This window comes from Panthera uncia, chromosome A2 (genome assembly GCF_023721935.1).
Source record: "Panthera uncia isolate 11264 chromosome A2, Puncia_PCG_1.0, whole genome shotgun sequence".
Lineage (NCBI taxonomy): Eukaryota > Metazoa > Chordata > Mammalia > Carnivora > Felidae > Panthera > Panthera uncia.
In genome coordinates this window covers 124,910,597-124,937,683 of record NC_064816.1, presented here as the reverse complement: position 1 = coordinate 124,937,683, position 27,087 = coordinate 124,910,597, and the positions used below count along the sequence as shown (strand labels likewise).

At 34.8% G+C, this 27,087-nt stretch overlaps 2 protein-coding genes across 11 annotated transcripts in view; one reads left to right on the top strand and one right to left on the bottom strand.

Moving 5' to 3' along the window:
* The window catches only part of IMMP2L (inner mitochondrial membrane peptidase subunit 2), an 879,044-nt gene that overhangs the window by 415,056 nt on the left and 436,901 nt on the right, over positions 1–27,087 (top strand). The window contains exon 5 of one of the 10 annotated variants that reach the window (XM_049642967.1): positions 24,684–25,749. The exons of the other annotated variants lie outside the window; for them this stretch is intronic. Coding sequence (XP_049498924.1) covers positions 24,684–24,729 — 46 coding nt within the window. The 3' untranslated portion in view covers positions 24,730–25,749. Of the gene's footprint in view, positions 1–24,683; positions 25,750–27,087 lie in introns of those variants that run through there. 10 annotated transcript variants of the gene reach the window in all.
* On the bottom strand, positions 8,676–11,856 carry LRRN3 (leucine rich repeat neuronal 3). The gene has a single exon (XM_049642954.1). The coding sequence runs from the start codon at positions 11,204–11,206 to the stop codon at positions 9,080–9,082; it is 2,127 nt and encodes a 708-aa protein (XP_049498911.1). The 5' UTR covers positions 11,207–11,856; the 3' UTR covers positions 8,676–9,079.

The window sequence follows — 27,087 nt, the reverse complement described above, 5'->3', positions numbered from 1 at the left end:
AATTGGCAATGAAAATTGAAGTAGGTTAGTCTTAAATTCAAAGACATAGACCTTAATTTTATATTACGTTTGGGTTTTTATGTACAAACTTCTCAGAATACCTACAGTCTCTTTCATTTATTTGCCTTTTTTGGGGAGAGAGTGGAGAGCTGCAGTAATATTTTCACCCTCTGTGATTTCATGGGAGATGTATTTTTCAAAATATCTGAAATGAAAATAATGGGCAAATTATGAACTCTCCTAAAACTGAGCATGAAGGTTGTGTGCCTGAGTGTATGCTTGTGAGGGTCTTGAGTGTGTGTGTGTGTGTGTGTGTGTGTGTGTGTGTGTGTGTATGGTGTTTCAGACTAGGGAAGACCTGACTGAGAGGGTGGGGTACAGAGTGTGCTTAATTCACTTTCCTTTTTTATTTTCCACTTCTCATATGTTCAGCTATGGATGACTAGGGATACGATGGGAGACTAGGGTTTGGCTACAGAGGGAGACAAGATTGAAAGATGGAGAACTAGTATTTGTAGCCTTATAAATTAGTCCTGGTGTTTTAAATTTGACCTTGTCATTTTCTCTTGGATAGTAGTGTCTGCCAAAATATTTGTTAGAAACAAATAAGGTTTGATTTCTACCCATATTTCCAGTTTTCTTTCTGAGGCCAACTCTAGCTTTTTTCCTTCCTGAGAACTTTCTCCTAGTTACACAGCACTCTGATGCTATTCAAATCCTTTAGCTTATTGTCATCTCTACACTATCCCTAGCTTATCTCAGCATTCCTCTGCTCTTTAATTGGAAGATCGTGTAAAGATAGTCTTAGTTGTCAGAATCCTTTCTGAGGCCCTTTATAATAACCTATATCCCCCAAATACATGTAAGCTATCCTCATGCCTATACTGTTTTTATTAACCTGCACTGCATTTGCTAGATTTACTTGTTGTCACCTACCTATAGATGATAAATGTTGTCAGGTCAGGGAATTTGTCTATCACAGTCAATATCAAATCTCTAGTAGTTAATAATGGGTCTAGCACTTAGTAGATCCTCAGTAAATGAAGAGTTCATGGATAAAATTCATGGATGAATGAAAACATGGGCCACTTCTTGCTTTTCTGTTCAGTAACTTTGCTGTATTATTTTCCAAATCTTATTTCTCAGAAGGAATTCTACCATACCAATGATTCATTAAAAAATAATCAAGGTGGGCATATCATTTGGAATTAGAACATTGTTTACCATAGCGACTTTCAAATATTTGCAAGTAAAATTTAGTATTCACTGAATACCGAGAACCTTCTTTACACTTAAAATTATTTCTTCATGCCAGTTTAATTACATAGAAACTTATTAACCTGTGGACGTGTTCGTTTTGTTTGTTTTACCAAACTACCTTGCTTCTTGTCCTGGAAAGTATGTATGATGAACTTCCAAATAGGCATCTGTACATCTTAATTACATTGATAAGTTTGACAGTGTCAAGTTTTTATTTAATATTTTTTGTTGTCCCATTTTTCAACAAACTGTGTCATCTAACCTCTCTTAAATAATTCCGTTCTCCTAGAGCGAAATTCATTTATTAGAATTCCTCAGAACCAATACACAAATTCCATTTCATAAATTTACTCCTCAGAAGCCAAGGTTTATGACACAAGACATGCGATCCAACAAAGATTAACTCCGTCAGAGCACACTGACTGCTGAGTCTCTTAAGATGTTGGCGGTAGTGCTCCAGTACTGGCAAGGATGGGGATGATGGCAAAGCAGCGAAAGGAAAATGTTTCTCCCTCAATCCTTACTTTTAAAGCAGGATTCTCCTTCCAAGGTCAGAGTTACTGTGTATGATATTATCATCTGGGAGTCAGAAAGAGGGTTAAACAGGTAATTGGCCATCTTGTACTTTTCTGTGATGGGATTGAAAAACAAGAGCTTTATACGTTGGGACTGTGAAGTGGATGCATGGGAACAATCACAAGAAAGTCTTTTAAAAGTCCCTAAAAGTGCTTTACATCCAGTGAGTACTTCATGAGTATACTTACTTTAAAACTTTTATTTGTAAGAATATGTGCAGGTTTTTGTCGCTGTTATTGTTGATAAACGAGTGCTCATTTTTCTGTCTTGGGTAAATGCTAACTGGAAGTTGACAGATAGGGTCCCTTTATATTTAATTCCTCATGCAAAATTGAGTTAAAATGTTATAAAGAAACATGTTGATGGAGATAGATAGAAGATAATAGGCATAATTAATGAATCTGGCATATTATTGATGGGTTGTTCCTCCCCCAAAATATTATCTGATAGTTATTTTTGTGAGTTGTGCATGCTTAAAAAAGTACCTGAATGTTATTATTTGCCGTGATGTTGTATATTTGGTTTTTCTGCTCTGTTATTATATTGTTCTCTTAGGAAAGAAAATTACTCAACTTCTCTGAGGCCGTTCTATAAAATGAGAGTGTGAATACTGTACTACTGGAAATTTCATGAAAATTGAATTTATATATATTGTATATAAATATATATACACACACAGACACACAGACACACACACAGACAAGAGAGGGAGTAAGCATATTCATCAGTATACCTGACATACTAAGATGGCAAATGTTCATTTTTTTCCATATCCTTTCTCCTTAAGAATCGGAGTAGATTTCTTAGGATCCTAGCAAATTGTTAGTTGGGCACATGCTCAGCATTCAGTAAATATTTCTCTTATTCCTTCCTAATTTTCATCTTGCTATTCAAGTATATATTAATGCATGTTTATTCAACTATAATAATATGCTAATAATATATTAATTGCTAAGCATTTTATGTGCCAGAAAAATATCTCAAGCATTATATTATCACTTTTGGACTGAGCCTGTACTGAGACACAAATAATCCATTGGACAGAAACCCTAAATGCCCTCACCCTCACACAGTTGTTTTTGATTTAGTTCCTCTTTTCAGTGCAATCTGTTAATTGTTATATATTTTTATAGATAAAGATTTTGTTCATAGAAAGAAATGAATGTTTTCTTCTATTTTTATTCCTTTTCTATATCATAACCCTTGTTTGAAGGAGTTTTAAGCTCAAAGGTTTGAATTGGATAGTTAAAATTTCATAGTTATATAAATTCATGCATTCTGTTTGTAAATGTATTTTAATCTCTGATAAAATAAATAATTTAATATGAAAATTATATAATGGAATGTTGGTTTATTGATTAATTGACTAGTAAACAGGAAAAGGGACCCTAGATGACTTAAACTTCTCTTGGAGACACGTTTTCTTGTTCTTTATTGAATATGTGACTGGTCTCTGAAACTATTATTAAAAGGATGTTTGCCAGAGGTATCCAACTTTGATCTGAATTCTAATAATAAATTTCATCTTTATAAAGTATTCTTTTGAAGAACTCCTTTGGTGTGTTTGACCATATTGCTTTAATAGTGGCAACTCTCATGGTTTAAGAACTATTTGTCTTTACCAGCCCTGAATCTGGTACCACAAATGACAGAGAGATTTATTATTATTATTATTATTATTATTATTATTATTATTATACTCTCATGCTCTCAATGCTAGGATTAGGATGGTCAATTTATGTCCTAAGCTTACTCCACTATTTGTTCCAGTGGCTAATAAACATTATAAATGGATATTGCAATTGGATTTTGAATCAATAACTTCAGGCACTGAACCATATGTTTTAATGAGAAGCTGGATTTTCCTTACATTGGTCACATAGTACTATTAGTTTTTTTTATGATATATTAGAGTCGGAAAAGATAAATATAAACACACAAAATGCCATGAGGTCTTCAAATTCCGTTATAGTTCATTCTTCTGAAAGACTTGCCAAGGTCAACCATAACTCTCTGTGCTATGCTTTGTTACTTTGGGCCACTCTGCAATTATTTTGAAATCATATATGGTATTTTCTCTGAATTTATTACTTATTTGAATACCTCAGTTTGCTCTTAAGAGAAAGTTGTATTGATATATCTGTGACGTATCTAACCCCTTAGTTGGTATTGACTGTATGGCTAATTCCAAAGATAGCTTTAGGAGCCCTCTGATGTGTATATAAAGTGAATCAGAATAGTAAATTCAAATCTCTGTGGGCCTGTCTATTTTCAGTAGGAATAAAAATGAATTGTGTTCTGGTTTATATGATCTTCTTACCTGAGCCTACTGAATGCTTACTACTCAATTCAAGAGCACCTTTGTTATATAATTAATAAAATGTTTAGGATAGATTTTGGAAATAATCTATATTTCACTGCAATATTCTTTTTTAAACATTTATCTTTTAATGATTTTTCTTAGGACTGGATATATGGATTATGACTTTCAGAATTAACTCTGATTTTGTCATTTTATTCCTGTATACAAATGGTGTTTTTATTTTTCCCTTGCTTCAGAGGAATAAGATAAATCAAAGTGGTAGTCACCCTTAATAATAGATAGAGCCCTCATTTTACAAATGAACACACAGAAGCAGCCACTATTGTGTTGAAACTGGAATCAGTTTTTTTTTCCAGAGCTCCATGGTGCTGATTAGTGCATTTTGATTCTAGGCATGGTTCTTTCATTCCACTAACATATTGCCATGATCCCAAGCAATGACCTAGTTAACAATGTATTAGTCAGGGTAAAATGATATAGAATAGGGACTGTAGAACTAAGGGTGAGAATATTACCATCTGAGAATGTAGTGGAAGAGATCATTGTAGTTTATGACCATTTGGGATGCTTGATATAGTAAACATATCTGGCAACTATACACTTAAAACAAACTTTTACTTATTTATTATACTTTGTTGGGAAGTATACTTATTTATTATACTTTGTTGTGTGGGAAGGAGAGTATTAGAGAAAGAGAGAGAGAGAGAGAGAGAGAGAGAGAGAGGGCAGAGAGATTGGATCAAAGAAAATGCAGCCGCAATTTAATCACTGTTCACTGTTACCTATCTCCTAGACTGACAACATTGGGATGAAGCTGAAGATTTTGTTTAATAGTGATATATACAATAAGATTTTTTTCCCTGACACTTGTGGCAGCTGTGAGGTATTTCATTGGATTTTTCCCTTGCTTTAGCAAACACATACTTTTAAACCTTTCATTGTTTTTATTGTTAGCTTTATTAATGACATCTCTTCTGATTTTTTCATGTGAAAGAATAATCTATAAAATTTTAAATTTTTTGCTCATAGTTGGTAGACATGACTCTCGATTTAACCAGTTTAGGTATAGATTCAGGCTGGTGTGTGTGCGTGTGTGTATGTGTGTGTGTGTGTGTGTGTGTGTGTGCGCGCGTTAAAGCCCATAATAAATTTGAATTAAATTCTCATATCAAAGTATAATAAGTAAAACCTTTTAGAGCAAGAATAAAACATGATATTTTGAGTATTGTTATTCTGTGAAAGTATAGATTGAAACTGGGACTCTTACTAGGTAACCTAATTAACACATACTTGTGAAAGCAGTGATATATAACCAGTATGTAATCCAGTAGAATATAAGTCTCTTAAGTGGTGGGAAATATGTCCTGTTCACTTCTGTTTTTCCAGTGACAAATAGCCATACAGTAAATATTTATAGAGGATAACCAAAGAAATTACAGTTTAACAAATAGACTAAGGAATTATAATTTTAAACTTATGCTTGCTGATATGTAATTTTGCTTAAAAACCTTTTATCTAATTAAAATAAAATTTTAAGAATTAAAACAAGTATCAAAAGATAGATAGAGGCACCATAAATGGATTTCATTTCTTTCTAGGCAAAATTGTCAGCACATGACTGGCAGCATATTGTTGATTACCTTTGCTAACAAAGACACATTTTGCTCTGCATTGTTTTCATACATCACTTGTATTCAACGGGGCATGCTTATCTTCAGAAGATTTGAATTTTATTACCTAGTATAAATTATAAAGCATATAATTATTTTTTTTTAATTTTTTTAACGTTTATTTATTTTTGAGACAGAGAGACAGAGAGACAGAGCATGAACAGGGGAGGGCCAGAGAGAGAGGGAGACACAGAATCTGAAACGGGCTCCAGGCTCTGAGCTGTCAGCACAGAGCCCGACGCGGGGCTCGAACTCACGGACCGTGAGATCATGACCTGAGCCGAAGTCGGACGCTTAACTGACCGAGCAACCCAGGCGCCCCAAGCATATAATTATTTTAAAATCATTCTTGTAAAGGGTTGCCTGGGTGGCTCAGTCAGCTGAGCATCCGGCTTACGATTTCGGCTCAGGTCAAGATCCCAGGGTCATGGGATTGAGCCCCGCATTGGGCTCTGTGCTGGGCCTGAAGCCTGCTTGAGATTCTCTCTTTCTCTTTCTCTTCCTCTGCCCCTACCCTGCTTGTGCACATGTGCTGTCTCTCAAATCAAATTTTAAAAATTTTTAAATATTTTTGTGAAAAAGTGTTTTTCTCCATACAAGGTGAGAAGATCCGTTGACATTCACCGAGGTATAAACTTTAGAGTTTTATTTGTTATAGGTAAAGTTTGCCATTGCATCCATATAGTATCACCAAAGTGTAAGTTACATGCTTTGAGTATTCTGACTAGTGCTTAATTTTATGTGAGGTTTAGAAGGAAATGCTGTTCTTGTTATTGAAGCAAATGTCTTTTTACTCTCATTGGCAATTTAGATTAAATTTTAAGGAAGTAAATAGGATCATGATTTGCTTTGAGCATCTGTATTTATTTGGCTGTAACAAAAATACTTCATTTCATTGTCCACTGTTAGGTAACTATTCAGAGTGCTTATTTGCTACAATTTTTCTAAGAAAAATGTAGCTTGAAATGCATTTTAAGCTTTCTGCTATGTTTGTTATAGTTCTTTGGGCAGATAGGTTTAAAAGAAACATACAAGATACCTGAGCAAGTTCTTGCTGACCTATGCAATACCTGCCTCCTAATAGGTCATATTTCAGCTCCTATATTTTTGACAAATAGCCTGGCTCTAAAAAGCTCTGTCCATGGTGCTGAAACATCTCATGATGTATGAGGATGCCTTCCTGATAAATTCTAATGTCAGCCTCTGTCTGATAGTGATTCATCAAATTGCAAAATTTGTATTTGGGAAACACATTGAATTAGCAAGTTTTATATTTTCGATGTGTTAAAATTAACACAGTTTGTCCTTTTGTTTTAAAGAGTTCATAACAATTACCTTCCACTTTGTCAAAAACAGCAGGATTTAATTAGAAACTGTCAAGGCTATCATAAAAGCAAATGTCTGCATTAACAAATAAATTGATATGGCTACGGGCTGAAAATGTTCACAGACCAGTGACATGTTGATAACATGCAGCAAGCTATTGTAAGAAAAGTTAAACACTTCATTATGAACAGGCAAAGCAGCAATTAACATGGAAGCCTTATTGCTTTGTAGAGGTAAGTGATTTGCCTATAAAAAGTATGGCTTATTATCTTAGAAGGTTTTTATTGTTTCAGGATATTTCTTTTGTACACAAATGCATTTATTTTTTAGGACTGTGGGTCTTTGTTTGGAAATATGACTTAAAACCCTGAAAGACTTTGGTTATGTTCTCCAAGTGAAATCTTTATATTTCCTATTTTAGATCTTTAAATGATTAGTAATGTTTTTGGCACTTCAGTGATTTTTTTAAGCTGTATTTTTTAGGTGTCTTAAATATAGTCATAGAGAACTAAATCTTTTCCCTTTACTCTAAATTAGTCTTTGAAGCTTTTTCTGTTTATTATCAAAACTATCCTCTTAAATTTTGTTACACTCTGGAATTATCTGATTTGTGTCATTTTTGTATGGTGGTGAACAAAATAAAAGGGAGAATTTTATAAAATTGAACCTGATAAGCATACTCTACCAAATATCTAATATGTTTAAAGTAAAATTTTAAAATCCTACTCTTGGAATATCCTAGTCTTCTAAAATTCTAAAACTTATGGTCATCCTGGGGAAAGAACCATTCACTCTGATCATAGCAGATTTCAAGTCAGCACCAACCAGGTAAGTTGCTATGCAAGTATATAAACCTCCCTCTTTTGGGTTCTTGTGTACAACATGTTTGGTTGTTAGATTTGAAACACAGCAAATTATTATATCATTTTCTTCTTACTGCAGTGAAGCACATTAAATATTCAGAATCAGAGATTTGAAAATTAGACCTAAATCCTAAGTCCTGCCAAAATTTGGCAATATTTTCTGCAAAGCAAGCAGCTTACAGTTGAGGTACTACTAATTATTAAAATAAAATTTCCAGTTCCTCAGATATTGGATTTACATTATGTGAACTTAACAATTAAATCCACTCCAAAAGTTGCTTGTTAAGAAAGTATTTAAGTGATTGCATAATATCCGTGAGGATTTGTTTCTGTCAATAAAGGGTTAAATGGAGTGTTGTTGTTGTTGTTGTTGTTGTTGTTGTTGCCTTTCAATACAGATAAAATGTCCTAAATTCATTCTTGTACATTACAAATATGTAATTACAGAACCCAATAAAAGTGCTTTGCATTCCAAATTTCATTATAGAAAAACACTTTTAAAAAATGCTGTCATTTAAATGACACTTGATCAGATGACATTTCCCAGAAATTATTCTTTATTTAGAAACAAAAACAAGACAAAAGCAATTGATTTTAATCCAAAATGTATTTTTTTCTTATAAAAGAGACCCACATACTCACTGTGTCTACTCTACAGAATTTGTCCATTTTATTACACCACGTGTCAATTCAAGTTATCTAGTCACTGCAAAAACTCGTGGCTAATATGTGTAATACAACACAGGAGGAGGTATTGCTCAGTTCAACTACTCTTATATACTTAAAAAAAATACAGAAATGTTTTTGTCCACTTTAACTGTAGTCCAGACATAAAAGTTACATGAAAGTTCTAGAAAATGGAATTATTTTATTTGGTTGCCACAGTACCCTTTGAAGCCAGGTAATTAAAATGCTGAACTTGTACATATTTCCCATGGTCAGGAGCAGCATTGGTGAAGCTTAAACTTCTTTCTAGAAAGTAATATTTCTCTGCTTTTGTCTTTTTTCAAGCATAGGTGCAGTCTTAAGATTTTCTTTGAAGTAGGTTTACTTAGTTGTTTTTAGGACATATTTGTTGGCACACCTATAACAGTTGCTTTCACTTCCAGTGCTGTGCTTTTTTCTTTGCCTGCTTCCCAGAGGTTGATTAGAGGAGGATAAAGCTCACTGAATGCAAAGGTTGGTTTCTGTAAGTAATTCCTCACATAGCTATGTCCACCATCACAGTTCATGTCTTGGGAGAGGCAACTGAAAAGATATATCACACCAATAATCCCCAGAAAGCCTCCAAGGCAGGCCATAAATGTGGTGGTGTTACTCTTTTCATATTCTTTTTGATCAGGGTCCAAACCTTTTGTGGTGACATTTACACATTGTTTTCTGGTTTTTTGATAGATGGTGGGGATATCAATACAAATTTTATACTCCGTTGATGGGTTCAGATGAGTAAGATTATATACCTTGACATCAGATGGTATTCGAGCACTTTGGGCAGCATGAGCATTTTCAGTCTTGACAAAGGCTGTCCACTTAACACTGGATTTGAGAATTTTAGAACTTGCTTTCCAAGACACCAGAACTGAATTGGCCTGAACATCTTTTATTTTAATATTTAAGGATTCATTGTTATCCTGGGGAAAAGAACCATCCACTTTGATCATAACAGACTTCAAGTCAGCACCAACAAGGTTAGTTGCTATACAAGTATATAAACCCCCTTCTGTTGGGGTTATGTCATTTATATCTAGTGTGCCTTCAGAATGGACATAGAACTTGTCTTTCAGAGTATTAGGTAAGAGTTTTTGACCAGAAGGTGTTATCCAGTAGATTTCAGGCTGTGGCTCTGCAGTAGCTCTACAATGCAAGGAGACATAGCTCCCAGTGTCTAAATCCAGATTAGAAGGAAAGCTCTCAGGAGCTATAAGAGGGAGACATATTTCCATCATTTCTCTGAAATGCACCTGCCGAACATTTTGTCCTTGGAATTCAGGTGGGTCCACACAAAACAGTGAGTCTGGCTCCATAAATCGAATGTTGGTTTTGTTCATATTAATCCAGCGGATGACACAATCACACCTGATAGGATTGCTGTGTATGCTGATCTCCTTGAGGTTTGGCAGAGACTCAATTGTACCATGGTACAGGGCACTAAGGGCATTACTGTTAAGCATGAGTGATTCCAGCTTGGGTAGTCTGAAAAATGCATTTGGGTGAATGTAAGACAACCTGGGGTTGTTTGTAGCTTCTATTTTTCTTAAATCTGGCAGGTTATCCACTGCAAGACTGTCGATGGAAATCAGCTCAGGCATATTATTTATTCCCAACTCTTTTAAGTGTAGCATATTGCTGAAATCACCCCTCCGTATTCTATTAATGGGATTTTTATTTAGATCCAGGAATTTGAGGTTTATAGCTTTTTGGAGAGCAACATGGGGCACTTTAATAAGCCTGTTGTCATAAAAAGAGATGCTTTCTAAGTTTTCAAGTCCAACCAAGGCATTATCTGGTATTTCCGTGAGGTTTATACCAGCTATAACCAGGCTGCGAAGATTGATAAGCGGCTTAAAGTTCATGTCTTTGATTCTGATGATTGGATTTTCCCCAATCATCAGAATCTCCAGATTGGGAAGAGCATCAAACCACTTACTGTTGATCATCTGCAGTCTATTTGAGTTGAGATGAAGTCGAAGAAGATTATGTAGGCCAATAAAGGCTCCGGGTGAAATTGTAGAAAGCAAGTTGTGATTAATATAGAGTTCTTGTAAGTTGCTCAGTCCAGACAGACATTTTTCAGGCAGCTCAGTTAGTTTGTTTTCCTCTAAATACACAGAAAGAAGCTGAGGCATCTTTTTTACATTAATATTGGTGACTGAGGATAAATTGTTTTGAGATAAGTCCAGGCCAGTAAGGTTTACTGGAAAGTCTATGGAGTATTCAATTTTTGCAATATTGTTAGTCTGTAGGAGCAGAATCTGTGTGTCAGCAGGCAATCTGGCTGGGAAACTCGAAAGACCTAAATCATTACAATCCACTGTAGATGCTTCCATATAAATGGATCTGGGTGTAAACCAAGGCCTGATTTCACATGTACATAATTGTGGGCAATCCGCTTTTTTATCTACAGCTTGTACTAGTGTAGTGATAGCGAGGCCAAGTAGCACATGAATTCGGAGTGGCATGTCCTTCATCTTAGCTTTCTTCTTCAGAAATTTAATGGGCCCTTAAGGATTCCACAGTCACTGCGAGTAAGTTCAGTAAGAGCTGATTGATAAGGAAAATAGGTGCATTTGTCAAATGATGAATGCCATAAAACCACAAAGTTTTTCTTCATGGAAATAAGTGCTCGTGTCACAATTGTCTTGTCCAGAGATGTCATGCATATTGGAAAACAGACCACTATCTCCTCTATGATAGAATACTGATACACTTTCTGAAGATGGAGGATGTATAGATGGTCACAGGAAATTGAGCAATTCATTTATTTAGGAGTGTGATATTCACATCCCATGCTTGTTCAGTACTTGCGGGAATAGCAGCATGATGCTGACTATAATAAAATAGAACATAAAAGAAAAAAGAGAAGAACAATTAGTCCAAAGGAAAAAAAGATACCATAATTAATACCCATAAAATACCATGATTGATTAACTAATTATGATTACCTTACGTATAATTTTTTTTTAGTTTACAATTAACTCAATATGTTTTGATGACTTTGTCCTTTTTATGACTATCCTTGGCCCAGACATTGGACAGGCTGAGAAATCAAGTCTTTAGAAGGCTGAAGTTATATTAAACACAGTGAATATGCTTCCAGAATTTTTCTGTTACTTTCATCTTTACTTGTTTATACCTGGGAGTTTTGTTTATTATATTTGTCATTCTCTTTCATAATTAGTTATAGGGAAAAAGAAGAGCCTTTCAAAGATGATGGCTTGCTTTTTTCTCCTAGAGGAGCAAAATTAAATGGTTACAAATAAATAATACTGTTCAATTACAATTAAATGAGCTAGCCTGTGGTTCCTCGGGTTCCCAAGAGACAAAATTTAGAAACAAATTATGAAATGAACTAGAAGTAGTGGGATTTAGCCAGATTTCCCATTGACATTCATGTTTCTCTCCATAGTCTCCTTTGTATAAAGTGACTTGAATTTTTCAGTATTTGGAAGCGATTAAGTCTAATTTGCCATGGATGTACCTGTAGATTGTCATTCTTTACTGACATTCAGATTAACGTTTGGCTGTTTTCTTTTTCCCTGAAAATAACTTACATCCCATTAGTCACTAAAAATGAAAAAGTAACTTTATTACATGAGGAAAACAGGCACTTAGATATTCCATCTTTTAAGTGGATACTCGTGTCTTTATCACATAAAAATAAGCAATCCAAAATTAGGTTGTAGTTTTGATATGTGCTGTGTTTTAAAATACCACACTGCTTTTAGATGTATACTCCATCAGTTGGACTGTGGGTGAACTCTTCCTGTAACTAGAGCATGCCTGCACTCCTCATTCTGGGGCTTTTTGCCTCCCAGCAATAGTGGTCTTCTGAATGATGATTTTGTAAATACTGTTATTTCTTTCATCTCTGCCCAATATTGACATTCATATTGACATGTTGACTTGCTCTGAGATGGGTGTTTCTATGAGAGAGATAAATATATTTGGAAATGCAGTCTCTACAGAGAGAGAGAAACATGTTTTTAAGTTAAAAAAATTGTTTTTTAAAATTATAAACAATTTACAGTTAACAGTCATACCTAATTTTCCTCTTATCCTTTAAGAGATGTGACTTTTATTTTAAGAGTTTAATCTCTACACCCACCATTGGTCTCAAACTCATAACACTAAGCTCAAGAGTTGCATGCTCTATTGACTGAGCCAGCCAAGGGCCCCGAGATGTGATTTTATCTAAAAACTGAATCGTGAACTGTGGATAAGTACTAAGTTGCCTTAAATTAAAAGTGTCTTTGTTTTTCTTTTTTCATTACTTCATCTGTTAGCTAATCTAAAATTCCACTTTTTAAGGAAAAGTTTTTTTTTTTTTTTAATTTTTAGTTGATGTATAGTTAACATATGTTATATTCATTTCAGGTGTACAACATGTACAACAGGTGATTCAAGAGTTATGTACATAACAAAATGTTCACCACAGTAAGTGTAGTTATCATCTGTTGCCATAGTAGTTATTGCAATATTATTGACTATATTCCTTATGCTGTACTATTCATCTCTGCAACTTATATATTTTATAACTGGAAGTTCTTACCTCTTAATCCCTTTCACTTATTTCACCCATTGCCCCATTCCCCTCCCCTTTGGCAACCACTGGTTTATTGTCTTTATCTATGAGTCTGTTTGTTGTTGTTGTTGTTGTTGTTGTTATTCATTTATTTTGTTTTTCAGATTCCACATACAAGTGAAATCATATAATTATTTGTCTTTATGTGGCTTACTTCACTTAGCTTAATACCTTCTAGGTCCATTCATATTGTTTGCAAATGGCAAGATTATTTTTGTGTGTGTGTGGCTGAGTCCTTTTTTGTTGTTGTTTTGCTTTAAACTGGACCTTTTGGCTATTATTCCTAATCTATTTCAAGTAGACTCTGAGTCCCTTGAGGAGAGAATCTAATATACCTCCTTCTTCACTGAAGATTTCTGATAAATCATTGACCCAGAGGACCCTCCACAATCTGGGATTTCTCTTCTCTTTCTCTGTTTTTCCCATCATCTTATGCCATTCTGCATGCAGCCTTCCCTCTGTCAATAGAGCTCTGGGTACCTCATCTTCTCTCTGCCTGGAATGCCTGTTTCTTTGTTTTAGTTACTCTTGCTGTTTGGTCAATCCTCAGTTCAAGCATCACCTCTCTGTGAAACCTTCCATATAACCCCTCCCCTCCAGCTGTACCTGACTGCCCTCCACAGTCATTCCATGGTCCCAGCACACACCTCTATCAGAATATTTACTTGATTCTCGGCCTCACCAGGTAGTCATCTCCTTGAGAGCTTAAGGCCTGCCTGACTTTCTATCCCCAGTTCCTGAGCATGGTGATTAGAATGTAGTAGATTTTCCAGAAATGTTTTGAATGAATGTATAAATGAATTATATTAATAAATGTATATATTCATCTTCTCTACATATAATTTAAGCATTTCCATCTGTTTAATTTACCAGTTTCAATATTCAGCTGCTTTAACATGCATAAATCTATTATACAGAATACATGTTGACTATATTACTAAATTTCAAAGATTAAATTTGATATAATCCAAAGGAACATTAGACTTTAAAGAAAAGTCAATCTAATATATCTATAGTTTTTTCCTTAAATTATTCAGTCAATTAATGAGCACCTTCTGTGTTCCAGTTATTGGGGTAATAGCTAGAGGGTGAAAAAATGACCTAGACATGTTCTCTTCCCTTCTGAAGGTTCTAGTCTGGAAGGGGAAGCACAGGTAGACAGATGGTTATAATTCATTGTAGAGCTGATATGGGAGCACATGGGAAGGGTACCTGAATACAACTAAAATTGAAATCTACTGCCCCTTTCTTCCCCAAATGAAGAAAAAAACCTAGGTACAAAGTACAAATACATTTCTGCATGTTCCCATAAATCATTCAGTTGAGAACTAAGAAAGCATCACTTCTGCCAATTAATCACTTAAATTGACTTTCTCCAGCAGAGAGGCCTATATCGTTATGTTAACTAGAGGGTTAAAAATATTTAAGATGAACTCTTCTTTTGAGGGATGTTAACCTAATAATGCCACTTTTTATTTTGAAATTACCCTTCTGTTTTCTTAAATTTATATCTTTGTTTAATTAGAAACTCTTTTCTGACCTCATTTCATTATTTACGTAGCCATACGCCAGAAACAACCACATTTGAACTAGATTTGTTCTGGAAGTTTTGGAAAGGAGAGTTCTTATAGTAGTGAACAAGTTCAAATTTTATTTCTCCTGATCTGTAGGAAGAAATTGTCAGTATGAGAAGCACAATAGGAGATGTGGAAATTTTTCCTTTCTTCATTGAAATATTGATTTTTTTTCTTATGTCTTTGGAAATGATTATGATGCTTTCACTAATGGACTGTTTGGCATAGATTGTTTGCAGGATAATAAGGTAGTAATAATATCTTATATCTTAGTGCTTCATGGTTTTCAAAGCCTTTTCTTATTCATTGTTTATTTTATGTTAATAATGACCTTGTGAGAGGGGCTCCTGTGTGGCCCAGTCGGTTAAGCATCTGACTTCAGCTGAGGTTATGATCTCACAGTTCATGAGTTCAAGCCCTGCATCAGGCTCTGTGCTGATAGCTTGGAGCCTGGAGCCATCTTCAGATTCTGTGTCTCCCTCTCTCTCTCTCCTCCCCTTCCCCACTCATGCTCTGTGTCTGTCTCTCTCTCTTAAGAATAAACATTAAAAACAAAATAATGACCTTGTGAGTTTGGCTGGGAAGTAAATCCCATTTTCCATTTTTTATGTAAGGGTATGTGAGACCCATCAGCCAGAGATCACACAGTTAATAAATGATGGGGTGACATTAGAACCCAGGTTTTGCCTTCAGGTTCAGCAGTTCTATCTAGTAATCCACACTGCATTCATGTGTAGAGATGAGATGAAATAATTTTAACAAAAGGGTACTGTAGTGATTTTGTTTCTCAGCAGGGCTGTCACTACTTTGGTCTTCAGCTTTTTAGTTAGAAAATTAATTTCATCAATCTACTAATAGTAACTAGTGTGAATTCACACTAACCATACTTGCAAAGGATGAAACAAAATGCCGGTACATTACAATGAGAAATGTGACTGTCAGGAGAATACAGATGTCTGAAGCTGCTGGCCAATGCTGTTACTTTATTTAAAAAATATACTTGGAAATACAAATTATGTATCTGCAATTTGTGAATGTAGAGTAAGAGGCAGGTAAGTCAGGTTAGAGTTCTTAATTACCATAGCCATTGTAAATGATAATCTGATGTTACTGCTTTAGTAAAGATTGTATTATCACAGGAACCAGACCTCTTGAGTCTCATGGCCCTTGGAATGATCTCAGCCCCGAAACCTCTGTGCTGGGAAACTTTTCCTGGATTCTTTCTTGGTCCCTTCTCTGTGTTTTAATCATTTGTTTGCATTTCTTTTTTTTCCCCTTACTGAACATAAAAATGTTAGACATTAGATTATTAGATTACCCTCTTATTAGATGGAGATGACTGGATTATTATTTCCTTACTAGATCATGAGATTATATTATTAGGGTCTGGGTTCCACTTACTTTTGTGGTTATATTATTAACGCATTTGATTGGTTGAGTAGTACCTAGCCTTGTACCTCCAGTGTAGGAGTAATTAAACAAATGTGTGCAAAATAATGACTCACAAATGTGTCTTTCTATAATTTGTATTGGATGATAGCATATGGAATAGTGATGAAAATGACTTTTTTTCTTCCTAAGTAACTGCCAATAAGTAACACAGAACAAAATAAAGAGAAACAGATACGCCCCCAGAGTTTTACAGAATTTTTTTCTTATTGTCTGATGGTTAAAAAGGAGACATATCACAATTGTACAACAAAGTATCCACTGGCAAAACAGAAAATGGTTCGCTTTATAGGCAACAATTTAAAAACATAGCTGTTCTTTAAAGCCACATTTTAGCTTTACCACTGAGACAATGGTTACTGCTGTTGGCCATGTCGGGATTTTGGCTGAATAATTATAATGGCAGTATTGATTTAAGTGGAGATTTTTGTTTTTTATATGCACCTGTATAAAATTTTTTAAAAATATTAAGCTAATCATATCACTAAAAAATTGACCAACTTAATCCCATGTTCATTCTTTGAGAATTTTAATGCCATAAACCCTCTTACTTTTATTTTCTCTCTTCCCCGTCTTTCCCTCTCCTGTTTCCTTTTTGAATACAGTGAAAAAATAATAAACTCTGAAAAATTATTTTCAAGCTTAGAAAACTTGCATTACATAATTATTGGTGTACTTACATAATTTCCCATATCAAGATACCAGGAATTTTTTCTTCTAAAATAAGAGCAGGAAAATTGTACTTCAAGAAATCAGTATTTCAACTTGAGTTTTAATGGTTTTAGGGCTGTTGCTTGCTCTGGAACCTAGCATAGGCACTGGAACATAAGTCTTCAATAAATATTTATAATGTGGATGGGTGGTTGTAAACAGATAACATGTAGGTAAACTATCTTACTTTTCTTCCTTAAAATAGAGTAAATAAGCCATATACAAACTATTGTTACGAACAGTATATGCATTGTCATTAAATGATTCCCATTTTTTATGGTGAACATTCATATATATGGTCATATTCTTAGGAGGTAAGGACTAACACTATTTTATTTCCAGTTGTTTTTTAAAGGTAAAACTATTTTAGAAGGTCATTTTTGTATCTTCTTTGAGTTTTAAAGGCACCTGAATCTTTTATATATTAAAACAAAATAAATTATAATTGAATATTATAAAAGTTCAGCAGATAATGTTAATGAAATGTCACCAGGAATGAAAACTGACATCTCAAGGAAATGTATTCTATAAAGGCTCTTTTAAATGATTTGAATGAATGAGTCCTACAAGTTCAATGTCAGCCCTCATTAGTGATTATCATTTATCTACTCTTTCATTTATGCTTCCATTCCGTCTTTCCATAAATATTTGCTGAGGGCCTGCTGCATCGGTCATATGCTTTCATTTGTAATCTCATTTCATAAGATTTGTAAAAATTGAAACATAAAAAATTATTTTTCATTGACAGAGTGTAATTTGACAGTTAAGGCTTTTTTGTGTGTGTAGGTGGAGTTGGTTCAGAAGACCTTTTTAAAAAAAATTTAAAGCATTTTAAGATGGGGAATTTTATTAAAATTATTTTCTTAAGTTTATTTATTTTGAAAGAGAGAGAGGGAGAGAGAGAGAAACCCAGGCAGGCTCTGCACTGACAGCGTGGCTCAATCTCACCAACTGTGAGATCATGACCTGAACTGAAATCAAGAGTCAGACACTTAACCAACTGAGACACACAGGTGCCCCAAGATGTGGAATTTTCATTCAACATATGTCCTTTGTGCTTTTTCAATTTTTCTTCACAGTATATTTCATTTTTCTTATTGGCTCCCCATGTAGATTTTGCCTGAGGGAGAGTCAAAGTCCTAAAACATTTTATGTTTCAAATTATACATACAATATGTGTATAATTCTACTCTGGCTGGCAGCATGAAACTTTACAGTCCAGGATATTAATTAAGAGAAAGAAGTTTTAGGGCTTCCCAAATATTAGAATATTTTTAATACCTGTGGATACTCATTATAACTTGAGATTTCTTTAATCTAAAAATAGAAATTGTTTCTAGATATACTTTTATATGGAAACTTTTAGGGCAAAAGCTACTTTTTTCTTGGTAAAAAAGTTCATTATTCCTTAGCTTCATCTGTTTTTCATCTCTTAAGAAATATTATTGAACAACTACTTTTTGGCAGGCACTGTTGTAGACACTGGAGAGTCAGCAATAAATCAGATGCAGTATCTCCTTACCAAATTCTCAGTTATCCAAGGTGTAAATGGTTAGGGATGGTGCACGTTAGAGTTGACACAATAAAAGTATATGCGCTGTTCTCTGATATATATAGGAGGGGATGCTCCGTTCTATCCATCCAACAGAAGCAACCTGAATGTTCTGTGTTCTTTTATGTTGCTCATCTAAAAAGTCAGCTTAAGTATACCGAGGAAACACGGGGAAGAAGATTTAAAATCCACTATCTTTCAGATGAATTTTTACAATGCTAAAGCTTAAGAACAAAGTGCGCCTTGTTTCCTGTAACTCATTATGTATGTTATAAAGACTACAGAGTCTGAAGAAGAGAAACATTTGGATATTTAAGTTCAGAAATTTGTGAAGATAGGAAGTTGCCATGGCTACATTAAAGCCCAGTTTTTCCTTTTCTTCTATAGCAAATTGCTAGCTAAGTTCATTTGTATAAAGAACTTAAATTCTATTTTCCCATTATCTGGTTTTATACCTTTGTTGTAAGGCTCAGTCTTTCTTCAGTTCTAATTGAAGGTTCCATATCCCAAAGGTATTGCTGAATTATACTAAATGCATTCCTATAAAAGGGTATTCATTTTGCCTTGAGAAATATTTATTTTCCAGTTTTTCAAAACTAATTGTTTGAATTGCAGGTCAACTCTCAGGAAGTAGATAATGGTAACTATTTAGAACAGTTTAATGAATGTTATAGTATTCGTCTGTTGACAAACAATTGATATAGAGAAGCAAGTTTGCTTTGTGATATGAAACATGGGTCAGGTTTACTAGATGATTTTGTAATTGTGGACAGGATACCTTATTTTCCTATGCCTCAAGTCATGGATCATTAAAATTTAGAAATCAGTTATATGACAGTTAAGGTTCCTTCCCATTGTAAATGTATTTATTACTCTGTAAACATGAAAGGGTTTTAAAAAGATATCTAGAAAATGGTTGTGGGTAAAGTGACTTATTCAATTTTTAACCTCTGTATTTAATTGATCATAGGTTTACATTCAGTACTCTAGTCCTATGTCCTTAACACATCAGGGTCAGTGAAGTTTAGTCATGAGGTTTTTAAATGCTATCAGATTAATTACCTGGAATTATTCCTATTTAATTTCATATTTTTATCTACATAGTAGCAAATGAAAAAAGAGAGTTACTTTAGTCATCAAATTCAGGCATGCTAACTACTGGGTAAATAAATTGCCTGGATTAAGTCCCTTGATGGAAAAATGAGTTGTCAATAACTATTAATATTGATATATAAACAATGTAACCATTATGACTGAAATGTTTCTATATATAACCATTATGATTTCAAGGTAGGGATTTTTGTTACTATTGAAGTATCAGACACCTGGATATATTGGGTATCATATAAAATCAGCATATTTTTGGTGTCGCACATTTTTCAGTGGAAATGGGTATAGAGATCCATTTGGTACTCAGCCTCATTTCGACTATGAAACTCTTTGTTCACATACAGTATTACCTATATTTACATTAAGTAAACCATAGGAAAGATCTATTCCGGTCAGCACAGGAAGTAGGGTGGTGTAGGAGAGTGTGGTAAGGCAGATATCTGGAAGGATATAGATGGTACTCAGCTTGGCTTCCTGTTCATAGCATCTGATCCTGAAAGGGCTCCAAAAACCTCACTTTCGGAACCATCCATCCTCTCTTAGAAATAAAGAAATGGAGACCCTCAGAGGTGAGGTGACTCATGTAAAGGTGGTGTGTTCTGGAGGACTGTTGAAAATTTGGGAAGACTTTAGCTGTTGTTTCTAGTGCAGATTCCTCCACCATCATCCCAGGTTATAGGCCTGCCACAGTTAGGTCTATTTCCGTTGTCCCTAACCAAATCTAAATTAGCCTCTCTCTTATAAGGTGGGAAGAAGCTCCAAGTGTAGTATGATAGCACTCAACCTTCATGATAAATATTAGCTACATAATGGATGGGGCAGGGAAGAAGGAAATGCTCAGGAAGAAGATGGGTAGAGTAGTGGCATTTAATCATAATACAGCAATGGCAAACATGTCCCATGTGCCACGGGTCTCATACCGTACATGAATTCCCACAGGTGATCCTCATGTCAGCTCTTTTTGTAGACACCATTGTTATCGTTATTTATATACAAGTCCAAAGAGGTTAAATGACTTGCCAGTTTACACTCCCTCAGATGTACATTCACATCCCTTCATTTTGCCTCTCAAGCCCATACTTTACCTTTAATCTGCTGAAATTAATTAAATAAGGAGGCCCTAGACTGAGGTGGCCCTAAGGCCAGGGGTCTGCGTAAGCAAACCAAAATTGAAGCTGTAAATGCCTCAAGGTTGTGAAATTGAAACCAACCAGGAACAGCCAAGTAGGCTTTAAACTATAGCCAATCAATAATTCTCTTTCTTTGCTGCCACACTTTCTCTATAAAAGTCTCTCTCCAAGTGCCTGTCAGTGGAGGCTCCGGTGAGGGACTGCCCTATTGGAATTGATGTAGGCTCAAATAAACTCTTAAAATTTTAATATTCGTCAGTTTATCTTTTAATACTCCTAGGCTCTACTTTGTTTCAAATGTTTATTAACATAGGACCCATTATCTTATTATCTTTTTCAGAAAGGTATTTCCTCCAACTGGATAGGTACACTGGTTTTTGTTAATTTGTTTCTCCTTCTCTGATTTTAAAAATAAAGAGTTTTATGCAAAGGAAATTTCTAAGGCAGCTGAGTGTTGCAGAAGTGAAGCTAGAATAAGAAAACCTGTTTTCTGGGTCTAGTTTTGCTGTGCCCTTCAGATAAACCATATTGTTCTCTGAGTCTTAGTTCCTTGCAAAATGTGAGGTATGAACAAAATTCTCACTATTGTTTCCAAATTGATTATTAATGTTCTTTGAAATCCCATAGAGGTTTCTTAAACAGTTGCCATTATACAGAAGTCTGTTAATTGGAGCAAAATTGTTTTTGTTATTGTACAGAATTTATGTACTGAAATGTAATGTATACCCATACAGTTAATGGCTACTATCACTATGGCTGATTTCCTTAGATTCTGGCATTTTCAGATTCTCAGATCAGGTATTTTGAGGTTCTCAAACTAGCTTAGATTCTTTTCTGTTGCTTGGGCAGGAATAGCTATAGGTATTCAAAGGTATACAAGGAACCTTGTATAGGTATACAAAGGAAAAAAGAAGAGGATATATTGGATATGATTTTGTATCCGTGTCATGTTTAAGACCTTATATTTGAACATAGAGAACATTCATGCAGATCTTAAGTCATGTACTATTTACATCCCTTATGAAATTAAGCTTGCGATGAATTTCTTTTAGAGAAACCAAGAGTAACTTAAATAGCACGATTCTTTTTTTCTCCCAAATCTTAAAATATGCTGTTAGGCAGATTTTGAGGGAGTCTTGGACTTTTTATGTTTTTCCTTCTACTGTTTTCAGAGTTGAGGCTTGTGCTGCATGAGGAGATCCACAGGAATAAAGTAAAACAGGGACAAGATAGTTTTCTTTAAAAAATAATTCCAGGGGCACCTGGGTGGCTCAGTCTGTTGAGTGTCTGGCTCTTGATTTTGGCTCAGGTCATGATCTCATGGTTCCTGGGATTGAGCCCTGAATCAGGCTCTGTGCTGACAGCGTAGAGCCTGCTTGGGATTCTCTCTCTCCCTCACTCTCAAATAAATAAATATTACAAAAAATAAAAAATAGAAAACTTAAAAATAATTCCTAATGTGGCACCCCAAAACATGAGATTTGTGGGAGCAAGTTATAGCATAGCTAAAATCAAGAAGGATAATTTTTAGTGCAGAAAATCCCCCATTATAATTTTCTTTTAGAAAGTAGGGAATGAAATCTGAGTCTCAGAAGTGTTTCATATTGGTGTAGCGATTTCTGTATACTCACAAATTACCAGCTTGTAGTGATACTGTCATTTCTCATTATGAAAAGAATTCTGATTTGTATTTATTTTTAATTATAGTTTTTGCTCAACCGAGCGCTTCATTAATAGCATTATATGTGAAGTTGATTTCTGTACATGATTAGCAAAACAAATGATATTTCTAAGCCAGAACTTGTCTCTTTATGTTTGTATTCTATGAGAATCACTTCATGTATTGAGGAACTCTACAAAACAGTACTTCATTCAATATCCCATGAGAGCCAATGGATTTGGTTGCCTGCTTTGCTTTTTTAACTCTTTTTTAAAAATTTTATTTATTTATTTTGAGAGAGAGAGAGCGCGCATGTGAGCAAGGGAGAAGCAGAGAGAAAGGGAGAATGTCAGGCAGCATGGAGCCCAAAGCAGGCTCAGTCTCAAGAACCATGAGATCATGACCTGAGCTGAAATCAAGAGTCAGTCACTCAATCCAACTGAGCCACCCAGGCACCCCTTAACTTCTTTTTTTATTATTCCCTTGTTATTTAGCATGTTTCAAGTGTAAATGTCTTTGTGAGAAAAGCACTCAGCTATGCATTAACCTTAACATTCACTTATCTTAGACTGTAGTATATAATCATCTTATTTTCCAATTTTGGAAACAGACTAATGGAAATCTTGCTTCAGGTTATGATTGAACTATAGATCTCTATTTAGGTGACTGAAAGTACTTAATTTTAATTTGTATTTTTTTTAAGTTTATATATTTTGATACAGAAAGAGAGAGACACACACACAGAGAGAGAGAGAGAGAGAGAGAGAGAGGGAAAAGCAGGCAGGGAAAGGCAGGCAGAGAGGGAGAAAAAGAAAATCTCAAGCAGGATCTGCACTGTCAGCTTAGAGCCCAATGTGGGGCTCGAACTCATGATCCACAAGACCATGACCTGAGCCAAAATCAAGAGTCAGATGCTTAAAAGACTGAGCCACCCAGGCACCCCATTAAAAAAAATATGACAGTACTTTAGCAGCAGTGTTTTGAAAGCATGTAGATCAAGAATTGAGAGAAGACCCCATGACCTATAGACTTCATTTCTAAAGTAAGATATCCCTTACATGCTATAAGTACATAATTTGTGTTAAGTTCAAAGCTATTTCACTATATTGCCTCATGCAAACATAGTATTACTGACAGATAAATTTACATAGAGATTTCATATTTTCAGGTTTTCATCATGTTTGTTTACATTTTAAATGTCTGTCAAACTGTGGCATATTACAAGGGTGCTAATTTTACTAAGATCAGAAGTAGTTTATGAAAGGATTCTTAGTATATTTACAAATTCATAGAGAACTTTGAGATTTTGTTTACTTCTATCTCAGAAGTATATATATATTTTTATGGGAAAATAATTATTCTCTTGACAAAATGCATGTGTGCACGTACATGTCTATATGAAGATCACTTCAGTTATGTTCAGAAAATCTTCAGTTTGAATTGACTAACCTTTTGTACTAAAGTTTCCTCTTTTGTTCCAGTTCTTATTCCTATAGTAGATGTTAAGGGTAATTGATTTAGTTTAGATGAATTTGTATTTAAAAATTTACATGGGTGGAGGCCCTGGGTGGCTCAGTTGGTTGAGCCTCTGATTCTTGATTTTGGTTCAGGTCATGATCCCAGGGTTGTGGGAATGAGCCTTGCATCAGGCTGTGATGCATGGAGCCTGTTTAAAATTCTCTTTCTCTCTCTCTTTCTCCTTCTTCCCCTCTCTCTGCCTTGTGCATGTGCTCTTTCTCTTTAAAATAAATAGACAGAGGGGAACCTGAGTGGCTCAGTCGGTTGAGCCTCTGACTCTGAGCCTCTGACTTTGGCTCAGGTTCAGTTCTTGAATTTGAGCCCCACATCGGGCTCTCTGCTGTGTGCGCAGAGCCCGCTTCAGATCCTCTGTTCCCACCTCTCTCTGCCCCTCCCCCACTTCCGTGTGTTCTCTCTCAAAAAATAATAAAAACTTTAAATAAAATAAAATAGATATATAGAGCTATAGATAAGGAAATAAAAAAGCAAACAAACAAGATTTTACACGGGTGAAGAGGAAAACTTCCTAAATATGCTTTCCTATTTCCCTTCATACTTTTAATTTCAAAAACCTCAGTCTCATTGTTTAGTTCCAGTTTATTTGGGAAGCTCATACATTGAGGTGATTTGTAAATGATGCCATCCTTTTATCTTCACAGGCATTTCCAGCTACATTTGGAGATAGTTTCCCTAATAATCCACTGATTGAATGACAAGAACTACTTACAGTATTGCCTTATAGTACAATAGTTTTGAAATGCAGGTCTCATGCAGACCTGCTATCAATTATCCTACATCTCAGAGGAAAGCATTTGGGGTAATTATGCAGATAATTTAAGCAATATTTAAATCATTTTCTTCTTCATTGGAAGATAGCCAAATACCCTAACCTAAATCTTTGAAGTCTCTATCTTTGATTCACCTGAAGACTGTCCATAGTTAAAAGAAAAGAAATAAACAATGATTCCAGCTTGAGTTGGTTCTATGGACCATGCATACCGCCTTGTGTTTCTGATCTTATAAGCATTACTCTCCCTTAGTCTTATAATTGAGAGGACATGATGAGCATATATGTGCCCCTCCTCCCTCAAAAACAACAACAACAACAACAACAACAACAACAAGAATAACGTGCATTCTATATTTTTGCCACAAGGCAATGCCTTTATACCAATCTTAGGAAGAATGGTTTTTCAAGCAAAGATATGTCACAAGAGGATGGTAGAAAAAAGATCTTGATCACATCTGTACTTCTTGATTAGCTCAATTTGGCAGAACAGAAAGTCAATGGTTTGTAAAGAAGATAAGAAAACCTCTGGACAGAAATCCTTTGATGCACTATAGATAGAGAATGAAGAATATTTTAGTTGAAATATTATTATAGAAAACTCAAAATTACATTCTAGGGAAGAATGTTCCTCTGACAAGAACTCAGAGTAGAGGGTCTCTGGGCAGTTCAGTTTCTGTTCTGTATATGATAAAATATTGTTTTTTCTTTGGTATTAAACAAAACAGCATGGAGATCAGTGTGTTTTATATTTTTACTAAGGATCATGAAAATAAGTTTTGAGAAGAATTGAAATAAAATGAGCTCCTGTGGTCAAAACATTTCTTCAAATGCAATGAGCAAGAGAATAAATCATAGCACCACATTTCAAATGTGTCATGGGTCAGCACATGCCTGCCATGCATTCAGTGATAGATGATGCTTTTCTGTTACTGTAACTTAGAGCTGATAATGCTGATACAGTCTGTATCATTAGTTCCTTATAATGAGCATGGAATTGTCTATTTTTATTTGAAAAGTGTGCCAGATTTCCTTCATGCTCTATGATTTTCCCCTTATACTCCTACAAGCTACTTAAAACAACAGAGTCATATTTGTGTCTATGGCTGTAAGATTTTAAAACAGAACAAGAAACACTCCATTGAAACCTTGAAAAAATATTCTTGAGTTATGGTTTTGAGTTTCAAAAGTAATTGTGTAAACAAGGTATAGAGGCAGTTACATGTCTTTGTGTGTGTTTGTGCATCTTTTGATGAGAAGAAATTCATTACTGGACCAGTCCTGGACTCTTTCCCTCACACTTACATTGACCAATGATTAATTTGAGAAGACCTGGTGGTCCTTTGAAGGAGTCTGTAGGGGCAGACAAAGTTAATTCTTGATGTGCAATAGGTCAGGGAAGCTTTATTGTATGTTTCATGTGTGGAAATAAAAGGTACTATATTCAGGTTACACCTTTGAGTTTCCTTCTTCCTGTCACTTAACTTAAAGCCACTTAACTTTATGGAAACATCACTTCAGCTCTTTACTTGGGGTTAATTATGTAGGACTGCCTCATGTAGACAACCTTGTGAGATTTGGTTGCCTAAGACCCTCTTGAATTCATTAGAAATTATTACTGATGCAGGGGATACAATTTAATTCACATTATACCTAATCATAATGGGCTTTATGATGAATTCCACCTTAATAAGTTTCTAGTGATATTTGACCACTCTACTATTTAAGGATTAGGCTACATCTGGGTAATGAACATTTGAGGGAATATGAGATCCCTAAAAACAGTGACATTAAAAAAAAAAAAAAGAAATAGGTAATGCCTTTGGGTAGTGGATAGAAAGGACTAAAGCTAAATGAGGAAGTAAAAAAGGCAAAATGGCCATTTCTTTAAAATGAAAAGTAGTACACTTTGTGGTTGCCTACCAAATTTTAATTTTGTGTTAATGGACAATATAGGTTTTTGCTAACATTACTTCTTTTACAATAGCTGCCTCCTGAAGAGCTTGGGAAATATGCCAAATTAAGCATCTTTTGGGGGGGTTGCACATGGCTAGAGGACCAGTCATGGAAAAAGAGTTCTAAGTCTTATTGGGGAGAAAGGGTGCTTTCAAAATAATGCTGTAAATTTACATTCACTTTGTACTTAAAATCCTGGAATTCATCTCTTATATGGAGTAGGTGAAAACTGGGTGAAAAATCACCTTTGGAAGAATTTCTTAGTGATAATCTCCCTATAGATAATTTAAGAATATGTCTCAAACTATCATTTTAGGCTA